This window comes from Protopterus annectens, chromosome 17.part0 (genome assembly GCF_019279795.1).
Source record: "Protopterus annectens isolate FY-2018-M chromosome 17.part0, PAN1.0, whole genome shotgun sequence".
NCBI classification, from domain to species: Eukaryota; Metazoa; Chordata; order Ceratodontiformes; family Protopteridae; genus Protopterus; species Protopterus annectens.
This window is the reverse complement of record NC_056751.1, coordinates 664,392,876-664,414,156: the sequence shown is the minus strand read 5'-3', so window position 1 is coordinate 664,414,156 and position 21,281 is coordinate 664,392,876. Positions and strand designations below refer to the sequence as shown.

General features: G+C 36.6%; 1 protein-coding gene across 1 annotated transcript in view; it reads left to right on the top strand.

The window, feature by feature from the left end:
• KIAA1549L (KIAA1549 like) overlaps positions 1 to 21,281 on the top strand; it is a 1,927,305-nt gene that overhangs the window by 1,320,235 nt on the left and 585,789 nt on the right. Inside the window, exon 9 of the mRNA XM_044059234.1 lies at positions 8,180 to 8,331. Coding sequence (XP_043915169.1) covers positions 8,180 to 8,331 — 152 coding nt within the window. The remainder of the gene's footprint in view (positions 1 to 8,179; positions 8,332 to 21,281) is intronic.

Genomic DNA, 21,281 nt, shown 5'->3' with positions numbered 1-21,281 from the left:
ATTACTCAAATCTTTGAACAAATTTATTCTCAAACATATGGCAAGCAAATCTCACCATTTACACTACAAGAGAAAGACCAATTGTCAAATCACTTAGAGTTTCCTAAACTTAACCAAAGTCAGCAAGACCTCCTTACAGCACCTTTGACCTTACAAGAAATCCTATACATAATAAACAATCTTAAGACGGGCAAAGCTCCTGGACCTGATGGCTACACAGTAGTCTTTTATAAAACTTTTAGTCAAAAAATCTCAAAAATCTTATTATGTCTGTTCAATTACATTAAAGAAAATGGGATAACAGACCTATATCTAAAGAATTCTAAAGCAATATTTATCCCCAAGGAAAATACTGATATTAAAACCCACTAAATTATAGAATGATTTCCCTTATAAACATAGATATTAAAATGTTTGCCTCACTATTGGCAAACAGAGATTGTCACCTAACCAATGGGGTTTTCTTTAGGGCAGACAGACCTGTGACTACATAACAACACTGGATATGCTGATTTTATTATCTAGACAAAATAACAATTTGATGTTTACACTTGCTCTACATGTTTCCAAAGCCTTTGACAGACTCAACTTAGATTTCCTTTTTTTCAATAATACAGTTTTTCAGCCTACTGCAAGCTTTTATAAATTCAATAAAAACTCTATACACAAACACACAGAGTTTTACATAGAAATAAGACTGCTTCATCTCCAATAAAAGTTATTAGTGGAACAAGACAGGGGTGCCCATTGTCCTCATACTTATTTATATATAGAACCACTCTTTCTTCTTATAACCCAAAGAAATTTTCACTATATCCCTATAATAAATACTGTAAAGCTTACATTAACGGCGTTTGCTGATGCCTTAAACATTTTTTTCACTTTACCTGATTCTGATCTACCAAAAATTCAACACTCCATTGAAATATTTTCATAATTCTCTAATTACAAACTTTATTCAAATAAATCATCTATTTTTCCTTTAAATCCAAATTATAACTTAATCAATTACTTTCCAGAGACTGAGATTAAACTAAATGATACATTGAAATAGTTGAGTGTATCTTTCTGCCATGTCCCAAATAAATTCTATAAAAATAATTTAATGAAATTTAGGACAACGACTGAACAAGACATTCGTTCTTAGATGGACCACATTAAAATTCCCCTTATTGTCAAATGTGGCTGTTATTAAAATGAATATACTACCAAGACTGTTCTTTCAGTTTAATGCAACTAATATAATAATACCCAATAGATTCTTCAAAACTGTAAATGCAGATCTCTCTAAATTTCTATGGGAGCTCAAATCGATCCATATTAGCTACCAAAAACTGATTTATCCCAAAATGATTGGTGGCTTGGGTCTCCTGGACTTTAAGCTGTATTATTATATAATAAACACTAGTAGAATTATAGTAATTTCTGATTACTGTCCAATAAAAACAAAATGGAGTCATGTTTCGGTAAAAGTATGGTATAAGCTAATAATTAGTTCCAAAAATAACTCTAAAGCCCTACCCTTCCTCAATAAAGAAAACATGGTAGAATCAAAATAAATAACTGTCTAAAAATATAACTATTTTGTAAACAATCAAGTCATTAAATCTAACAAGTCATTTTAAAATTTTACAACCAATTCACCTTAACCCAAATCTTAAATAAAATAAGTCTGTGTTAAATGTAAATAATTGCCTCTTAATTAAAGAAATGAAGATACTAGACATTTATAATTGTAAAAAAATCTTTCAAAAAAGATTTCAGAAATGCACTAAACCTTCCTAAAAGCTACTTAGTTATGTTATGACATGTCAAAGAAATTACTTCAACCCTCTTAAAAGATCCAAAAATTAATGACAACAACATCAATTTCTGTAAAATGTTGTGGAATAATTTCACACTAAAAAAAGCTAAATACGTATAAATTAAATGGAGCTATAAAATATCAAGATAATATCCTATATTTGGACTACTGGTGGTCCAGACTACAACCTACAATTTAAAATAATCAGAAAACTCAATCAGTTCAACTATCCTTAAAATTACTCCCTTTAAAAAAAACTTATATCCGTATATGTATACCCAATTCATGGTAGTAAATAATGTGTATTTAACTCCTGTAAATAATACTACTCTACATCTTCACAAAAATATTTACACTGTGAAGCCCAAAGTGCTGACATTTTGCATATATTTTGCAGCTGTAATTGTTCATACAAGTTGCCGTGTTCATTAAAGGGTAGAATTTGCTATTTTGCACATTCCTCCTTCAGGACTAACTAAATAGAAAATACATAACTTAGTTACCCTTTTCTCATTGATGAAGCTTTACATCTCACAAAACTGGCTTAACAGATCAAATACATCATGGCATGGTTTTAAAAAAATGATTAAATATATAATGGCTCATAAGTTAATAGTTTGGGAGTACACTTCTTGATCACATACTCCAATAAACTCTAATATACACAAATAAAGATAAGCTAAATTAACAAAGAAAAATAATACCATGAAATTTCACTTATAAGCCAAAGTTCATAGTGATGTGTAATACTTCTATTATAGTAATTAAAATCATAAAATGGCACTTAACATGGTGCTCATAGTTCTTATGTTATTAATTTTCTTTTTCTGTTACTTTTTCAATGTGTTAAAAAGTAGCAGTCTGAATCTAGGAATGCTTGTTACACTATGAAAAAGTTTTAAGAAGTTTTTTTTATATCATATAGGTATGTATACGTGTGTGTGTGTGTGTGTGTGTGTGTGTGTGTGTGTGTGTGTGTGTGTGTGTGTGTGTGTGTGTGTGTGTGTGTGTGTGTGTGTGTGTGTGTGTGTGTGTGTGTGTGTGTGTGTGTGTGTGTCTACTTCAGAAGACTGACAAACCAAAATACTGAATCCCAAAAGACTGAAAATTCAAAATACTGAGCACATTTTTAACCCAGTGGGCAAGACCTCCGCGCCCCTCAAGTTGGGGGCTGTGCTACCCACCCCACCTACTAACTATATATACCAACTCCAACATTGCACAGCAGTGGAGAAGGGGAAAATTCCATCATTCAGTACTTTGAATTTTCAGTCTTCTCAAGTAGACCCATACACACACGCACACGCACACACACACACACACACACACACACACACACACACACACACACACACACACACACACACACACAAATTATATATGTTGTTTCAAGCTGTTGTGCTCAATCAGGTGAAGTTCAGTCTTTTAGGTTTTTGACAAGTGTCATATGACCATATATATATATATATATATATATATATATATATATATATATATATATATATATATCTTTGTGTGTTAGTGTGTTTGTCTGGAACAATCAAGACTAGTCAATAATAAGAATCTGTTGAATTTTATTTATTTATTTTATTTGTTGCATTTGTTTACCGGGAAAGTCCACTGGGCCTAAAAGAGCCCATTTTCAGTGGAGGCCCAAGGAGAAAAGCTCTTACAAGAACATAGATACAGGAAATATTAAACATTAATTGGTACAAAAGTAGGTATGGTGTTACACATAGTAATTACAGTAATAGATATAGAATATGTACATTAAAGCAGGAATTTTATTTGCCAGATGAATTCAATCAATGAGGTATAAACATATATATTACTCAGCGTTATTTTACTAGTATAAACAAGTGATGAAAAATAATAATTATGGAGAAAATATCATCAGTCAGCAGTAGAAAAAAAGCATAGGAGTTTAATAATCATATAAGGAGAAGGAAGAGGTTAGGTTATAGAGCAATTAAATGGCCAGGAAGAGTTGAGGTGATTTTTTAGTATTTGTTTGAAGATGGTGGTGCTGCTGCCTGTGTTTCTTATAGAAGGTGGAAGTGAGTTCCATAGTCTGGTGACGGTGAAGGAGTAGAGGAGTTGACCAGCAGGTAAGGTGTGCTTTTCTACTTTTAGAAGTAGATGACTTTCAGATCTTAGTTGCCTGCTGGGTTGGTACTGGGCAAGTAGTGTCAAGAGAGCAGGACAGTCTGTGGCTCTGTACATTATTTTGTGCACTGTAAATAGTTATGTGAATGAGAGATGGTGGGGGAGTTCCAGCAAGCCTAATTGTTTCAGTGAGTTACAGTGGTGGGATGAGAAATCGGCCTTGGTGGCAAATTTGGCTATTATGTTGTAACACATTTCAAGTTTGAATCTTGCAGAATTTTGGATATTAGTGATGAGAGGGGTGCCATAAAGGAGAGAGGGTAATAAAGCATACCGAGCTTTTGTTTTTTTTTATGTTATTGTTTATGTGTAGGTCAGAGTTAAGGTTTTCATCTATAATAATACCTAGTAGTTTAGTGTGTAGGACAAATTCTATAGTGGTATTGTCTTGGGCTTGAATAGTGAAGAGGTTTTTATCTAGGGGAGTGGTGTTCTTAGGGGTAAAAAGTACTTTTTTTTCAGATTTAGGGCAAGATGATCATTAAGCATTCAAGCTTCAGTAGAGGTGAGGGCATTCTGGGTGATTTGCTGGAGTTCAGAGTTAAAATTTGCAGTGCATATTATTGTAGAGTCATCAGCATATTGGTTTACTGAACATTGTGGGACAGTGGAGTGAAAGTTGTTAATAAAGATGCTAAGTAAAAGATGACCAAATGTGGAGCCTTGGGGTACCTCTGTGGAAGATTTGAGGAAGGGAGAGTAAGATTGTTGCCATTTGGTGGATTGCTGCCTGTTGGAGAGATACCTACTGAACCATTGTGGGATAGGTGGGGAAATGTGGAGGGCAGATTGTCCGGAGAGGAGGATGGTGTGGGAAATAGTAGCAAAATCTTTGGAGAGGTCAAGGAAAAGAGAAGCAATTATTTTGCCAGAGTCCCGTGCTTGGTTAACTGTATCAAGGAAGGAGAGGAGGGTAGTAGTGGTGCTGTGCCCTGGTCTGAAACCATGCTGGGTGGGTGGTAGGATTTGGTTTTCAAGCAGGTGGTTGAGGTGTTGGGCATGGATGCATTTTTCCAGTATTTTAGAGAGGAGTGAAAGAATTGCTATGGGCCGAAAATTTGCAGTGTCTGTGTTGGTGCCACCTTTGTGTAAGGGGAGAGATGTCTGGGACTAGGGATTCTTTAATCAATCTGTTAATGAGTATGCTAATAGAATAAGCTATAGAGTTTGCAGCTAACTGCAGGATGTGTGGGGGAAGATTGTCAGGGGCCAGAGTACAGGGTTTTAGCTTAAGTAAAAGTTTTTTTTATTGTGGCGGTGGGTATGAGGGAGAATTTTAGGTTGGAGTCGAGGGTCGGATTATTTTCTGGGATGATATGGTCATCAGCTGTCTTGGTGGTGGCGTTGCCAACTGTAGGAAAGGTGGTGGTTAGGTTAGCTATGGTGTCAGTGAAGTAGGAACTGAAGATGGTGGTAAGTTCGGTGGGGGTTTTGTCTGGGTCAGGAGAGGGGTTGCTTTAAGAGCCAGTGTGTAATAGTTGGTTAATGGAGGACCAGAATTTTTTGGGATTCTCTTTCTGTTGGGATTATAGGTGGAGGTAGCAGGCTTTTTTATCTCTGGTAATTAGCTGTTTTGCCTAGTTATGGAGTTACTCGTATTGTAGTAGAGTTGAGGGATCTTTATTTTTCTGCCATGATTTCTAGATTTTATCCCTTTTGAACATGACTTCTTTGGTGGATTTTGAGAGCCAGCTTGCATGGTTATGTTTTATTCATTTTTGGTGGGTGGGTGCTTGCCTATTTAGGATGTCTAGAAATGTTGAATTAAAGAATTCAACAGCCTTATTAAGTAGTAGAGATTTGAGGGGTTCCCAATTTACTTTAGCTAAGGTTTCATTAAATATGGGTGGTTGGAACTTAGTCAAATTACGCGTTGATTTGTATTGGTGTTAGCCTGGGGTTGGGGTAGATTTGCATAGGATATATGCTGGGTGGTGGTCACTAATGGTATTAGGTAGTATGCCTGCTGTGGTGATATTGTTAGAATTGGACACTAATATCCAGTCTATTGTGTAGCCCCAGTTGATATTTTTGTGGGGTCTGGTGATGTCTTCAGTTAGTTGGGAGAAGTTGTAAAGGTTTGTTTTTTGAGGGGTTGTTGTGGGCAGTGTCAAGCCAATCAATGTTTACATCACCTAAGATAATGGTTTTATTATCTATGTTTTGTGAAGTCCAGGCCAAGTATGTTTTCTAATATTGGTATGTTGCTTCCTGGAGGAATATACAGAGCAATTATGCAAATGTTTTTATGATTGATAAGTTTTAATACAGAGATTAGTACTTCGGCTGGGGAGAAGTTGGGTGTTGATTTTGAGTAGGGAATTAAAGTATATTTGCTAGAGAAGAGTATTGCTACTCCCCCTCCTCTCTTGTGGGGCCAATCTGCGCCTAGGAGTGAGTAGCCTGGAGGGAGAAATTCTGTCTTTTACATATGATTTCAACTAGGTTTCGGTAGCTGCTATAATATTGGGGTTATTTTGTGAAATCCATGCTTGTTTTTAGTTAAAGGGCAACTGAAACACCTTTCCCTTAGTCAGTATGTTGTCAAAGTGACTATATTTGGGGTGTAGGGGGTTTCCCCATATATAATAATGGAGATGTGTCTTTGTGTGTTTGTTTATGTGTGTGTGTGTGTGTGTGTGTGTGTGTGTGTGTGTGTGTGTGTGTGTGTGTGTGTGTGTGTGTGTGTGTGTGTGTGTGTGTGTTTACATACACGCACCCACATCTTTAGGTGTACCTAAAAACTCAACATGAAAATTGATGACAAAAGTAAAGGTAAAAAACATATACTGCATTAGCTCACTACTGCCCCCCATCCCACCACCTGCTAATTAAGTATACCAACTCTGATATCGCTATAATACCAGGTAAAGGGGTATATTCCCCAAATCTGGTATTATAGCAGTCTTTCACAAATATTGACAGCTTTATTGACAGCCAGATTAAGATAACAGAAATTAAGGAATCCCATTTATATATCTGAGTGTATTGGAATACACTATAGCTGTCAAATGCTGACATTGCAAACATCAGCACTTTAACATTGACAGTCACAATGTCAGTACCCAATAAGGTACACCAAGGATAACTTCTGGACATACAAGCAACACAACAGTGTTTTTTGTATGTGGGAAAGTCCCCCACATGCCCTGCTAATTATATATACTACCTCCGAGATGGCACGATCTCCAGGGAAGCGGCATAGTCCTCAACCCCAGCAATTGTCAGTCTTGAGCACCTATTGACCATCAGTTTTGTCAAAGAATGTGTTGACAAAACAGATGTTGACCTAAACAGCACTTGATTAAATTGAGTGCACCCATACACACGCACACACACACACACATATATATATATATATATATATATGTGTGTGTGTGTGTGTGTGCATGTGTATAGATAGCATGCACGCACACACTGATGTACATGTGTAATGTATATGTATATATATATATATATATATATATATATATATGTTTATTATAATACATGCACTCACATCTACACCTATGCACAGACCATTATTTTTGACTAATTGTCATAGTTGCATATGTATATGTAGGGATATGTTTTATATATATATATAAAAAATTCAACACAATTAGTGCATAGAAACTTGCAATAATGGCTGCACACTTACAGTGAACTGCAAAATGAAAAACACAGCACAGGGTGGACATCATCCACAAACACTCATACCAGGTTTCCCTTTGCTAAAACAGAGCTTCTTCAGTGCTGTATATGATTTGCTGTTAGATAATTGAGCAGTCAGATGATGACACACACAAAATTCAGACTGCAGCATCGGCACTGTAAAATGACAAAGTGTCATGGTAGGTGGTTGTCCTAGATTGTAGTACAGCAGGGAATCCTCCAGATATAACTTGTGACTCCCAATGTTTAGTGTCTATTTTTATTTATTTTGATAATTACATTTTTGTGAGCTCTGTTTTCCTTATTTGTGTTTCCACAGCGGGACTAGAATGCAGGTTAGTGTATGATTTGGAGCATCTGTATTTGATAGCCTTGTCATCTGTCTTGACATGGTGTCAAATTCAGTGTACGTTTTTGCAAAATCGATTCTTTAGAGATGGTTCTAAAATATTCCATTTAACCATTCAGATTTTTTTTTTATGTTTGCTTTTAGAAGCATTGCATGAAATAAGTAAGCTTTGAATAACACTTTGAACTTTCCCTTTTGTTTCACAGTTATTCTGGGTGTTACAAGCAGTTCCTTGGGAAATGGTAATCAGACATTTGCAAGACTGATGGAGCAACGGCTTGCAGATCTGTTCACAAGTACGGAGGTTCAGGGAAGGAGATTCCGACGTGCTACTTCAGTGGGCATGTATACTGTTCAGGTTTGCTCTGCTTTTTCATTGTCTCTTTTGCTGTTCTTTGGGACGCAGAGGTGCTATACTGATAGTCAGCAGTGAATCTGTACACCGATAGGAATGACTTTGCATGTGTACAAACTAAGCACTGAAACTAAAATACAGCACTGGGAGGAAAACTTCTAAGGCTGAAATGTATAATGTTCCAGGAGAAAACCTTTAAAAGCAAAATGAGAATTCAAAAAATAGTTCCAGAATGTAGTAACATACTGCTTGTCCCTACCATTCTAGGTTGTTCTCTACATTTTTCTGTTATTCTACAGCCAGACTCCCATGTCCTATACATCCTTGAATTTTTACACTGTCTTAAACCTTGAGTGCTTTCAAGAAATATATATTCATGTCATGCATTTGTTATACTCTTTGTGAAAAAAAGTATATCTTTGCATTATTGCAATAGTGATACTCCTGTCCTAATTTTATACAGCTTTTCCTTGTATATTGATATTTTATCTACTTGAAAATGTCAGGTTCTTGCATGCTGTTTGTTTTTGTGAGCTACCTAAAATATGCATTTCTCTTCCATTTCCTCAAAAATACATATATTGTGTCCTTTTTGTTTCTGTTTTTGTAACTTTTTAAGTAGGCACCAAACCACAGTAGTTGTGTTCTTCAGGATTGCCTCCCTCCATTGGTTTACTATTAGAAGTTTGATGCTACATGCACCAAATTTGGCAACACAGCTTCACAGCACTGAATTAAGCAGTGCCAAAACCCAGAAATGTCTTAAAACACCAAATCCTGAAATCTCTGCTGCTCTGTAGGAAGGAACAAGCACTAACATGGGTCCTGACAGGGTGGGGGACAAGCCCAGGAACTCAGCATACTGTTTTTTCGGAACTTCAGTGCTGTGAAGTTGGAGTTGCCATATATGGTAGAGGTAACTTTGCACTTCTGAAAGTAAACCCCCTCCATCATGGGTCCTTATAGAGAGATCATCTGCAGAATTGTATTTAGCACAAAGGGTGGGCCAAATGCTTATGTCAGATGATAATACTTAAATGTAATGGTGTTTTCCATTGCTCCTTGTTAGCATTCACAATGTTTAATTATGTCAAAGTAATCATATGTTATTACTAGTTAATCGCCAACCTTCTTTCATGCTCCTCAGTTGTGTACTGCATATTATACATCCTTTTCATTTTACTTAGCATTTTTATGCAGTAACTTCAAAGGGTTTTTTTATATACCAACAAATGAATACATATGACCAACCATTGTGAATAATATTTGTTTAAATAAAGCATTGCTGCTTGATTGTTTAATTGTTGTTTTCCTTCTTATGCAACCAATTTCTTAATGTCATCAATGTCCAAATTTGAGAGGTTTCTTTTTGTGTGTGTGTGTGTGTGTGTGTGTGTGTGTGTTTGCGTGTGTGTGTGTGTGTGTGTGTGTGTGTGTGTGTGTGTGTGTGTGTGTGTGTGTGTGTTTCAATAATGCAAATTTTATGAAGAGGCAAATAAAGAAGAAGATATGTGCACAGTGGCTATGAAGTTATATATTACAGAAGCTGTGGTAAATCCATGTATGTCCCCTACCCTTTAATAAAGACACACTGCATGTACAATCAGTGTGACCAGTTCATTAAAACTAACATGCCACAACTTTAAACCAATAACAGTAACAATCATCATTTCACAGATAAGCTTATTCATAACCCAAATAAACCAAATATTGAGGCATGAACTATATATATCTACATACATATATATATATATATATATATATATATATATAGGGTTCCTGTTATGTGATCAAAGTTTTGAAACTTCGAACACGACAATATCGAACTTGTCTGTTCGAAGTTTCAAAACTTTGAACACAGGAAAAAAAAGATGCAACAGTAAACTAACTGTTGCAAGCAGGGGGCAAGCCCCCCCTGCACCCCCACACTCCCCGCTCTTTAAATATAGCAACTCCGAGATCGCACTGCAGTGCAGTAAAGGCAAATATTTCCTTTCTGCACTATAGTGCGGTCTCGGAGTTGGTGTATTTAAAAAGTGGGGGTTGCAGGGGGGCTTGCCCCCCTGCTTGCAACAGTTTACTGTTGCATCTTTTATTTTGTTTTTTTCTGTGTTCGAACTTCAGCATGTTTTATTATATGGTTTTGACCATATAGGTTTCGGACTTGCTGAAGTTCGATAACATAATAGGAACCTATATATGTATATATATATATATATATATATATATATATATATATATATATATATGGGTTCTCTTCAGATCGTCGAACGAACATAACGTCAAACTGCATATGGCTGAAATGAAAACATAATTTCTTCACAACATTGAACCGTTTGCATGGAGATCACTATAGGGAAAAATTCACATTCACTTCAATGCAAGTGTCCTCTCAGAGTTTGTATATTTAAGTAGCAGGGGGTGTGTGGGCGTGCATTTTTTTTCCGGTTTCGGTGTTGTAAAGAAATTATGTTATGGTCTGGGCCATATGAGTGTTGACGTTATGGCTGTTTGACTATCTTAAGTAGACCCATACATATATATATATATATATATATATATATATATATATATATATATATATATATATGTATGTCTACTTCATAACATTGAAATTTCATAAAATTGAATTTCATAACATTGAGACCATAACATCGAAAATTCAAAACACTGAAAACCCAAAACTTTGCAAACTCAGAACACTGAAAGTGTGCTTCATAACATTGAACACTATATTGCACAAGTAAATAAGATCCCCTCCACCTACAACAATACCTAACTGAAAAACACACTTTCCACTACGTTTCTGCAGGGGGACCAGCACCCCTACACCCCCCTCACTGTTTGGAAATTAACTTTTTTCCACTGTAGTGCTATCTTGGAGTTGGTATATTTAATTTACGGGGGGTGTGGGGGGTACAGGGGGGCTTGCCCCCCTGCAGAAACGTAGTAGAAAGTGTGTTTGTTAGTTAGGTGGTGTTGCAGGTGGAGGGGATGTTATTTACATGTTCATTGTAGTTTTCAATGTTATGAAGCACACTTTCAATGTTCTGAGTTTTCAATGTTTTGGGTTTTCATTGTTTTGAGATTTAGATGTTTTGGCCTCAATGTTATGAAGTAGACCCGTGTGTGTGTGTGTGTGTGTGTGTGTGTGTGTGTGTGTGTGTGTGTGTGTGTGTGTGTGTGTGTGTGTGTGTGTATATATATATATATATATATATATATATATATATATATATATATATATATATATATATATATATATATATATATATATATATATATATATATATATATATATATATATATTTATATATATATATATATATATATATATATTTATATATATATATATATATATATATTTATATATATATATATATATATATATATATATATTTATATATATATATGTATATATATATATTTATATATATATATATATATATATATATATATATATATATATATATATATATATGTATATATATATATATTTATATATATATATATATATTTATATATATATATGTCACATTTATTATGAATGTATTCATTTATATTTCTTTACTATACTAAAGTAAACAATAAGCTATTGCAAATAATTCATAACTTTTCTTGAATAAAAAATGCTAGGTGTAAATAAAAATAAATCAAACGCAATGTGACCTAAATGAACGCCATCAATATAGAACCATGCAGGATCTCAGTCACCAAACTGAAAGTGCTTGACAACTGCGAAGTCTGTAAGAGGCACCACTCTGGCTACTTTCTGAATAATGAATTTCCTTGTTTATCCAGCTGCTTTTCTCTTTAGTGCTCCATGCCATTGTAACCTTGGCACAATGGAATACCAAATGAGCTTCATCTTGGAAACTGACTTCATAGCATCATGAAATCTCTAATATCCTCAAGAGTAGATGTGTCTTCTGGACAAAAACAAAATAATTGCCCCCTAATTGAACTAATAAATCTCTAGGTTGGCCTGTTTGTGAAATAACTGTAGCGCACTTGCAGGTGTATCTGAAGTAGATATGGGTTCCTTCCTACCTGACTCTGGTAACACCCCTTCTTTAGGCCCAACACCCCAAGGTGGCAAGTGATAACAGATTTTGTTCTAGGTGACACTTTAGTTTAAAGGGCAATAGCACAACAAACAAATTATTTCAACAGTGCACCAGTTAACAGTAAGGCAGAGTGAAATATGCATGTAATGAAACCATAAAAACACAAACAAAACTCCGAAAAGTTCTAAAAACTATGAAAACAATAAGTGAGTCCAACAAAGCACAGCCACAAAGTAAAATCCAAGATCCTTTACTTGTAAACGTTTTCGTGTACAAAATTACATACACTTCTTCAGACAAGTTACTTTGGAACCTCTTGTGAGTTTAAATGCTCTCACATACCCTGATAATTGTTTAATTTTAATTAATTAACTAAACGATCCATCAATCAATCAATAAACATATACATTCACATTCATTCAGCCCTTTTAAAGGCGCAACTGTTTCAGCATTAAATATATCAAATATTTAAACAAACAGTAAAATTTATATATAAATTAAATAGTTAATATAGGTACACAAATATCACTTAAGGAAATTTCTTTTTTTAAAAATATTCACATAAGGAAAAATACCTCTAAAGAATTCCTTAATGACAAAATCCCTTAGTAAATAAATTCATCAATAATTATATCAAACAATAAATGCATAATAAATAATAAATAATAAATAATGATAAATTCAGCGAGTTGGATGAAATAAATGCAGCTATAATCAATTTTATACATACTCAGATGTTAAATAATATAAATAAATAAATAAATAAGTAAGTAAAATATGCACTAATGCACTACACAGCCCGGTATTTATTTATATTTATATCTAAATTGGAATAAAAAATAAAAATAAAAATAATAATAAAAATGAAAATAAATATAAACATAATAATAATAATAAGTTATCAAGTGCATTCAACTAGTCCATTAATCATTCTATATAAATGATCTTATTAATCAAGTTTAGCTTTTCTCATTCCAATAACTTATCTACATGAAGAATGACTAGTTATTATTTTTAAATTATTTATTAATTATTAATAATGTTCATATTAATACATTATTCTTATGGTGGTCTAAAGATTTACCTATTAAGAGCCTTTTGCTTTAGGAGACATTTAATGGAACACGTCCCATTAATCCCTGGGTACGCATAAGCATTTGTTTTAAGTTGCCATAGCAACTCACTTTCTTCCAATTTAAGGTGCCATGGCCCACCCCTAGGGTTAATTTCTATTTTTTGGACCACATTGAACAAAAAACTATGATTGTTATTTTCTATAATATGTTTTGCTAGGGCATTAGTTATAACTCCCTTAGAGATTGCGTACATATGTTCATAAATGCGTTGTTTCAAATGGCGTTCAGTTTTCCCAAAATAGAACGCAGGGCATAGTGTACAGGTGGCAAGGTACACTACGCCTTGAGTGAAACAATCGCATCTATGATTGATGTAATATCTCACTCCTCTAATGGAGAAAGTAGTTCCAGTTTTTATGTACTTGCAATAAGCACAACGTCCACATTTAAACATGCCTTTATTAGCCCTATATGTTCTAAGAGGGAATTCAAGTAATGTTTTTAATGAAGGCGCCTTTTTATATACTACCACTGGTTTCCTTCCTAAATTTGTATTTCAATGTAAACTTTGTGTTAAAAATTCCCAGTTATTATTCAATATACGACGGGTATCTACTGCTAATTCATTATATTGAGTAAGGAAACTGATGTTATAATTAATATTAATATTAGCTTGTCCCCCATCTATGTGAATGGAATCATCACCTAGAGTTATTCCATTTATAGTATCTGACACCAAAATTTCATTATTTTTCTTAAAAATAGGACCCAATAGACCATTATTTCTCTTCAATTCCACTTCATGAATAATCCGATTAACCAATCTACTAGGATACCCTCTATTTTTAAACATACCCGCCAAAAGGCAGCATTCCTCTCTAAAACTATTATCTTCTGAACACATTCGAGAGGCACGCACAATTTGGCCTTTAACAACCCCTCTTTTTTGAAACAAGGGGTGGGAGCTAGAGAAATGTAAAAAAGAGTTGCTATAATGAGGTTTCCTATATATACATGTAGTAAATTTCTCTTTTTCCATATCTTTTTTTATCAAAATGTCCAGGAAATTAATTGATACCTCATCATAATTAAAAGTAAATTTCAAAAATGGAACAAAAGAGTTCATCAACTCAATCAATTGTGTGGCCTCTTCTTTGCTTCCCTTAACAATCATCAGAATATCGTCTTGGTACCTTGTGTACCAAATGACTATATCTCTGTATAATTGATGTAAAAATAAATAAGTGTGCTCCCAAAAAGCCATGACGGAGTTTGCAAAGGTTCCACCACATGGAGAACCCATTGCTACTCCAGTCACTTGCAAGTACAGTTCTTTTTTAAACATGAAAAAATTGTTGTTTAAAACTAATTCTAATAGCCCAACAATCAGATCTATCTCTTCGCCTGGGAGGTGTTTACTAAGTAGGAAATCCCTAACCCAGTTAGTACCTGTTTCCTGCGGGATTGATGTATAAAGGTCCTTGACATCAGCCGTTAAAAAACTAAACTTAGAATCAAATGGAATGTGATTAAGCCTGTCAAGGACAAACCAAGAGTCCTTGCAAATTTGAGATTCATTTTTAAGGACTTCTTTAAGTTTATTATCCACCCACTTAGCACATGCATAAGTGATAGATTGACGCCCATCTATTATGGGTCTAAAAGGGGGGGTTTGAATGTCCTTATGGAGCTTTGGGATCCCAAAAATGACAGGGATCATTGGCGCTGGCATGGTAAGATACTGATATAACTCTGTACCAATGCTGCCCTCTATAAATAAATCGCTCAAAAAATCTTTGACCTTCTTATAAGACTGATTTAACTCATTCCTTGAGACGTGTCTATAATTATTAGTTGACAACATTTCTTTCATAATAGCCTCATATTTATCTTCATACATAAGGACAGCCCCACCCCCTTTATCAGGTTTCATTGTTCTTATATTATTAGCTTTAATGGACGCAATAAGGTTTTGATTTTCCAAATTAAAATGTCTACGCCGATAGAATTCATTATTTAATGCTCTCAAATGAACTTCACTGATTCTTTCAAACAACATCAAATTATTGTCAAGTGGGGTATTGTACGTGCTTGCCACTCGTTCAGTACTCAATAAGTTGTTATTCTCACCAAGAAGCATTCGTAAATTCAATTTGCGAACATATAACTTAAATTCACACAACGTTTTAGCTACATCGGGTTTCTGTGGTAATATAAAATTGAAACCCTTAGCTAACAATTCCACAAAATTATGAGGAACAACGAAGGAGGTATAATTATATATACAAAAATCATTACTATCACTATGAATAATCTCAGGATAGTCATTTTCAGATGTTAATACTACCTCCTGCGGCGATTGTACGTTTTCTTGTTCTGTGTCTTCCTGGGCCAATTCCCGTTCTTCCGTTTGGTATTGGGTCCCACTCGCTGAAAATCCTGCTGGTTATCGTTATGCTCATTAGCATTTTGATTAACCGACTGATATTTGCGTTGGTTTTGTTGGTTTTGGACCCTCTCACTCCTTTGAATTTGGTTGGACTGAAGTGCCAAGGGAGAAGACGGTTCATTGAGTGACTCGGAACCACTTACTGGTCCCGGTACTGCGTTGTTATCAGTCCGATCCATGCCACTCAGCGTCGCGGAGTGTGAATCTAGGGAAGCATTATTACAAGGTGGATCCGGGTACGCTTTACCATCAGCGTACGCTGCTTTATCCCTATTAAGCTTTCGCTTCTTTGTCTCACTAATTTTAGTGAGAAGTGAGTCAATACTAGAATATATTCGGCCGTAATCAAATTCATATCTGTTAAAGTTACAGTCCCTTTTAATGTTGTTTTCGAGAGTATCCAATTGCTGTTTAAGTACTTGCATTTGATCGGTGTATTCTGTGATCAATAAACCCAGTAAACTAAGCCCTTGTTGGTCAAAAAATTGAATAAGATGTTTGTGGAAATCTGAGTGTTTAATAACACCTGTTGGATATTTCCACTGTCTGAGACCTTTAGGGACAATTTTTAAATTAATACACTCTTTGAAATACAAGATTTCCAACTGCAATTTTTTATATTTTAAAAGGCAAATGTCAAACTGTTTTAAATTAAACACGATGTTACCAGTAGTTTCCTGTTGACTATCCTGGATGTTCTCATTGCCATGTAAAACATCTAAAAAATTAGTTGGTGTATTCATAAACTCGTGCAATGATGGTATTATTAAGTTTGAAGAATGCGCTTGTCCGTTATCATTTATTACCGGTGCTGCGTTTATGTTAAATGTTGGGCTACCTTGCAGTATTTGTTGCGCTGGTGGAATAGTTCCATTTAATTGAGTATTGGAGCTATTTTGGAGCCCAGGGTTATTCCTGTTTACTGCTGCTGCAAAATTCGATATTGGATGAAAACTCACCCCTGGCTTTGGTCTAACCACTTGTAATGAAACCATACATTTACACCCTTCCCCAGAACTCAACAGAAAAGATCTTGACATTCAAACATGCACACGACAATATCAATGAGCAGTAAAGCTTTTATAGTGCAGCAATACAAACACGGGAAAAATGCAATGTCATTGAGGGAGAAAAAAAGGGGCTGTGATACAACAGTACAGATGTGAAAAAGATACAATGTTATTGAGCAGTAAAGATTCTTGAAGGCAGCAGTACTAACACAAGCAAAATGCAATATCCCTGAACAATAAAGATTTATAATGCCACAATACAAATATGAGAAAATGCAATGTCATTTAGCAGAAGAGTCTTTAGGGCAACAGTACTAACACCCTCTATCCCCTAGATCAATCTAAACAGCCAAACTATGAGACACTCTATTATACCCTGTTCACTGGCCATTGACTACTTACAGTCCTACTGCCGGCATGATGGGGCCCAAGGTTGGAGCTCATATGGATCCCAGCTATTTGTAATCCACAAAGCATTTGGGCGGGAATCCATAATCTTATAAAAGTATAAAAATTACATCCAAAAGCCTCTCACCACTCCATTGAGAATATCCCAGCGACCAGGCACCACAGTTCTTTCAACGAGAAAAATGGAAAATCACCCACCAGAACTCTGGTAGTCATCTGTGGCATCTCTGACCTAGGCCCAAGGGAACTCCTTTTCTTGCTGACTCATATGCAGGCGTGCAGTTACTGGTTTCAGACTTCTCTCCTGAATCCACAAAATACCATCATCCAGGATTTCAGCAAGAGATAGACACAAACTGCTACCTCACTTCTCTGTCCCAAAACACTAGAAGAAAACAAAATCAAGTCATGCTGCAAGGCCCTTTTCCCTTCAGCTAGTCTTTCAGTCTTCCCTCCTTCAGCTAGTGTTCCAGTCTCCTCCCTTTCACTTTCGAAATTGTCTTTTATATTCCTGAAAAGGAGCTCCACCTTGTGGTATAATGGAAAACTGTAGTCTATTACTTCTACAATGAAATACAGTGGGAGCTACGTAATAAAGACCACACCTATCACCAGCTGATCCCAACAGAAACATCCCCTCCTGCTTACTTCACATGAGGAGGGATGAAGTCCCAGGTTTAGGCCACTTGGCCAAACTCCTGATCTTTTAGCTACCTATAACATGAATGAATGCCCCAGAATGATAATTCACCTGACAACTGTAACAAAATAAGAGACTTCAACAGCTGTAAAGATAACATATCTAGACTTAATTGATATAAAAACTCTGCTGTGGAAGACCATTTCTTTTATGTTTATTGACCTAAACTGACTGGCCCTTCATGGCCAGTACAGTAGCCCTTCCTCTCCAAAATGAGTATGAAGAGTAACCTTGAATGGGATACCCCTTAACTATCAAGACCTTTGGAAGCAGTGACTCTAAGTCCTTCTAGGTAATTGGAGCTGCCTGAAAGGAGCTTAAAAACCACACCCCGAGGAGCCATGGGTCCTGCTACCTCACACAACATAAAAGCTGACAGTCCTGAGCAAGTAAGGGTGTTATTGCCTTACCCAGAGATATTGATCTATTTTTGATGTAGCAATCCACACCATGATCATGTCCTGAGTTAGCAGGACATCAGACTAGCTTAGAAACTGTAACATCTCATGGATCCTAAAAGTTCTCACACACAGCCATATAAACAGGATAGTCCACACTGCATATGTATGACAATCCCTACCACTGAATGTGCTCCTTGAATGATTGATGTCAGCATTGTCCTGCTAATGGGCTTCCTCCTGATCTTTGATAGCCCTGTCACCTTCTCACATCCCCCTAATACCTTGAATGATATGGCAATCCTACAAGTTTGGCCAACCAACTCAGAGCTGCCAAGTGAATGCATTTGGTGCCGACTGCCTCATTCCACAGGCATCTGGAGATTATATACGACATTGTTTAAGACAGAGTCCTAAGCCTATCCTGATATGGCACAATATAACAGAGTGTAGGGCTGCCCCCATAGGGTTTCTTTATACAGTCCACCCAAGCAGATGTTACCAGCCAGGTAATCATTCCTCATCAATTGGCCATACTTCTGGAGGAATGGCAGTTGGGTTGATTTCCACCTCTGGTTCCAGCTTGGGCAAATTGTAAGGCCTCAGAATATACCTTGCAGAGAAAGGTTGATCTGGAGGCTGTGAAGCATTAACCATTGATATACTGACTATACCCAAACTGACTTGGATGTCATGGTAACTAGCACCTTCTCTGCTGTCTAGTTGTCCAAATGGAGTACCAATCTTTTGTTCTGAAATTGCTCCGGCGCTGCTACTGCCACCATCCAGACTGACACACATTCCAAAAAGATAGCATCCTTTCTGCATTCCAGAGCCCAGAAATGGTGACTGTGGTGCTACAAACCACCTGTCCCTCAATAGTCCCCCCCCCATCCCTAGCCCTTCAGCTAAATCAGTGAAAAGGTGAAGGCTATCCAGGGATAACCAACCATTTTGCCAAATAGAAACACCATAGTAGCTGGAAATGAAAACCCACCAAAAATGAAGATCGGCCTTCACCTGTCTGGTTAGTCTCACCCAATGCTGTTTTTGTTTTCCTTCCCTCAGTCAACAATATAGGCAAAAAATCAAGTAAATGCTCTATCTGGAGCAATAACTTGGCAGGTGGAACTGAAGAAACCTTACAGTTCTATGACTTCATGTATATTCACTTTACGACTTCCTAAAAGCCTCTTGATTGTCTATTCAAGTGAAGTAGCTTGTCACATGGCAATTTACAGGAGGAGTTCACATCAGTTTCAAGCCCCAGAAATGTTAATGATTTTAGAGGTCCTTCAACCCTCCCTTCCACAAGGGGAACCCTGAGCTGCCATAGCAATGTAATGAAATGGTCCATGCCCTCCTTAGCCCCCCGCTCTCCATCTCCCATAATTAAAAATTCATCTAAATAATGTACAACAGTCTGCCATGAGGCCCTTTGTTGCCAGCACTAATGAAGGGCCATGCTGAATTTTTCAAAAGTAGCATAGGTTGCAGAACAGCCCACGGACATGGCCAGGACAAAGTAAAACTCACCTTGATAACTCGTGCACAAGAGGGGCCAATCACTTTGAAGATAGAAGCAAATGAAATGCAGCCTCAATGTTCAATTTCACCATACAAAGGTCTTCAAATTTTTTGAGGAGCTGGATGGCCTTATCCATAGATGCATAGTTCACCCAAGACTCATATTTACTGATAAAGTCATTCTCTGAAGAACTCTGAGGGAAAAATAACTAAATCGAGTGAGGAGGTTCAAAAAGACTGAAAAGGTGAGACTTTTAAGAGGACAGCCACTCCAACTAACCACCACTGATCATAGGTTCCTGCAAGTGGTCCTGCCTGAAAGGGCACCTAATTTAATGAAACAAACACACAAAAACCTTTGCAACAGTATGTATGCAGACTGCACATCTATGGCCAACTCATCCACTGCAGACTGCACATCTGGGTACGACTGTAGCTTCTTGGCCAACTCATGCACTACAGACTGCACATCTGGGTAGGACTGTAGCTCCTTTGTCAACTTATGCACTGTAGACTGCACATCTGGGTAGGACTATAGCTCCTTGGGTAGCTCATGCACTGCAGACTGCACATCTGGGTAGGACTGTAGCTCCTTGGCCAACTCATGCACTGCAGACTGTACCTCTGGGTAGGACTGTAGCTCCTTGGCTATCTCATGCACTGCAGACTGCACATCTGGGTAAGACTGTAGCTTCTTGGCCAACTTATGCATGCAGACTGCACATCTGGGTAGGACTGTAGCTCCTTGGCCAACTCATGCACTGCAGACCGCACATCTGGGTAGGACTGTAGCTCCTTGGCCAACTCATGCACTGCAGACTGCACATCTGGGTAGGACTGTATATCCTTAGCCAAGTCAAGCACCTTAAGTAGAGGATGCTTGAGTCTCCTTCTGCGCAGAGCAACAGAAGTAGCAACCTCTGCTGTGCCTTGAAAGGAATCCCTGCCTCTAGCTGATTGCTCCCCATGGGCATCTTGGGGAAAATTACCAAGGGTCTCTTTGTCTTTCAACCAGCATTTTATAACCAGATGTCCTTTACTGCAGTGAGAACTAGTGTGTGGAAAGTGGTGTGCCAGCCATGTACATTTGCCACTATTAAATGTCCAACAAGCCTTCTTTGAATCCTCCCATCCTCCAGCAGATGCTGATTTAGGCCTATCTGTCATTATACTCAACCATGTGTCCACATGGTGCGTATCCTAATATTTACAGCCTTCGGACTCTGAAACCTGTAATCATACCAAACCCAGACCATTCCACTCCTAAGGTGATATGCTTCTTGCAGAGTCAAAAAATAGGACAACAGTGGGGCTGCCT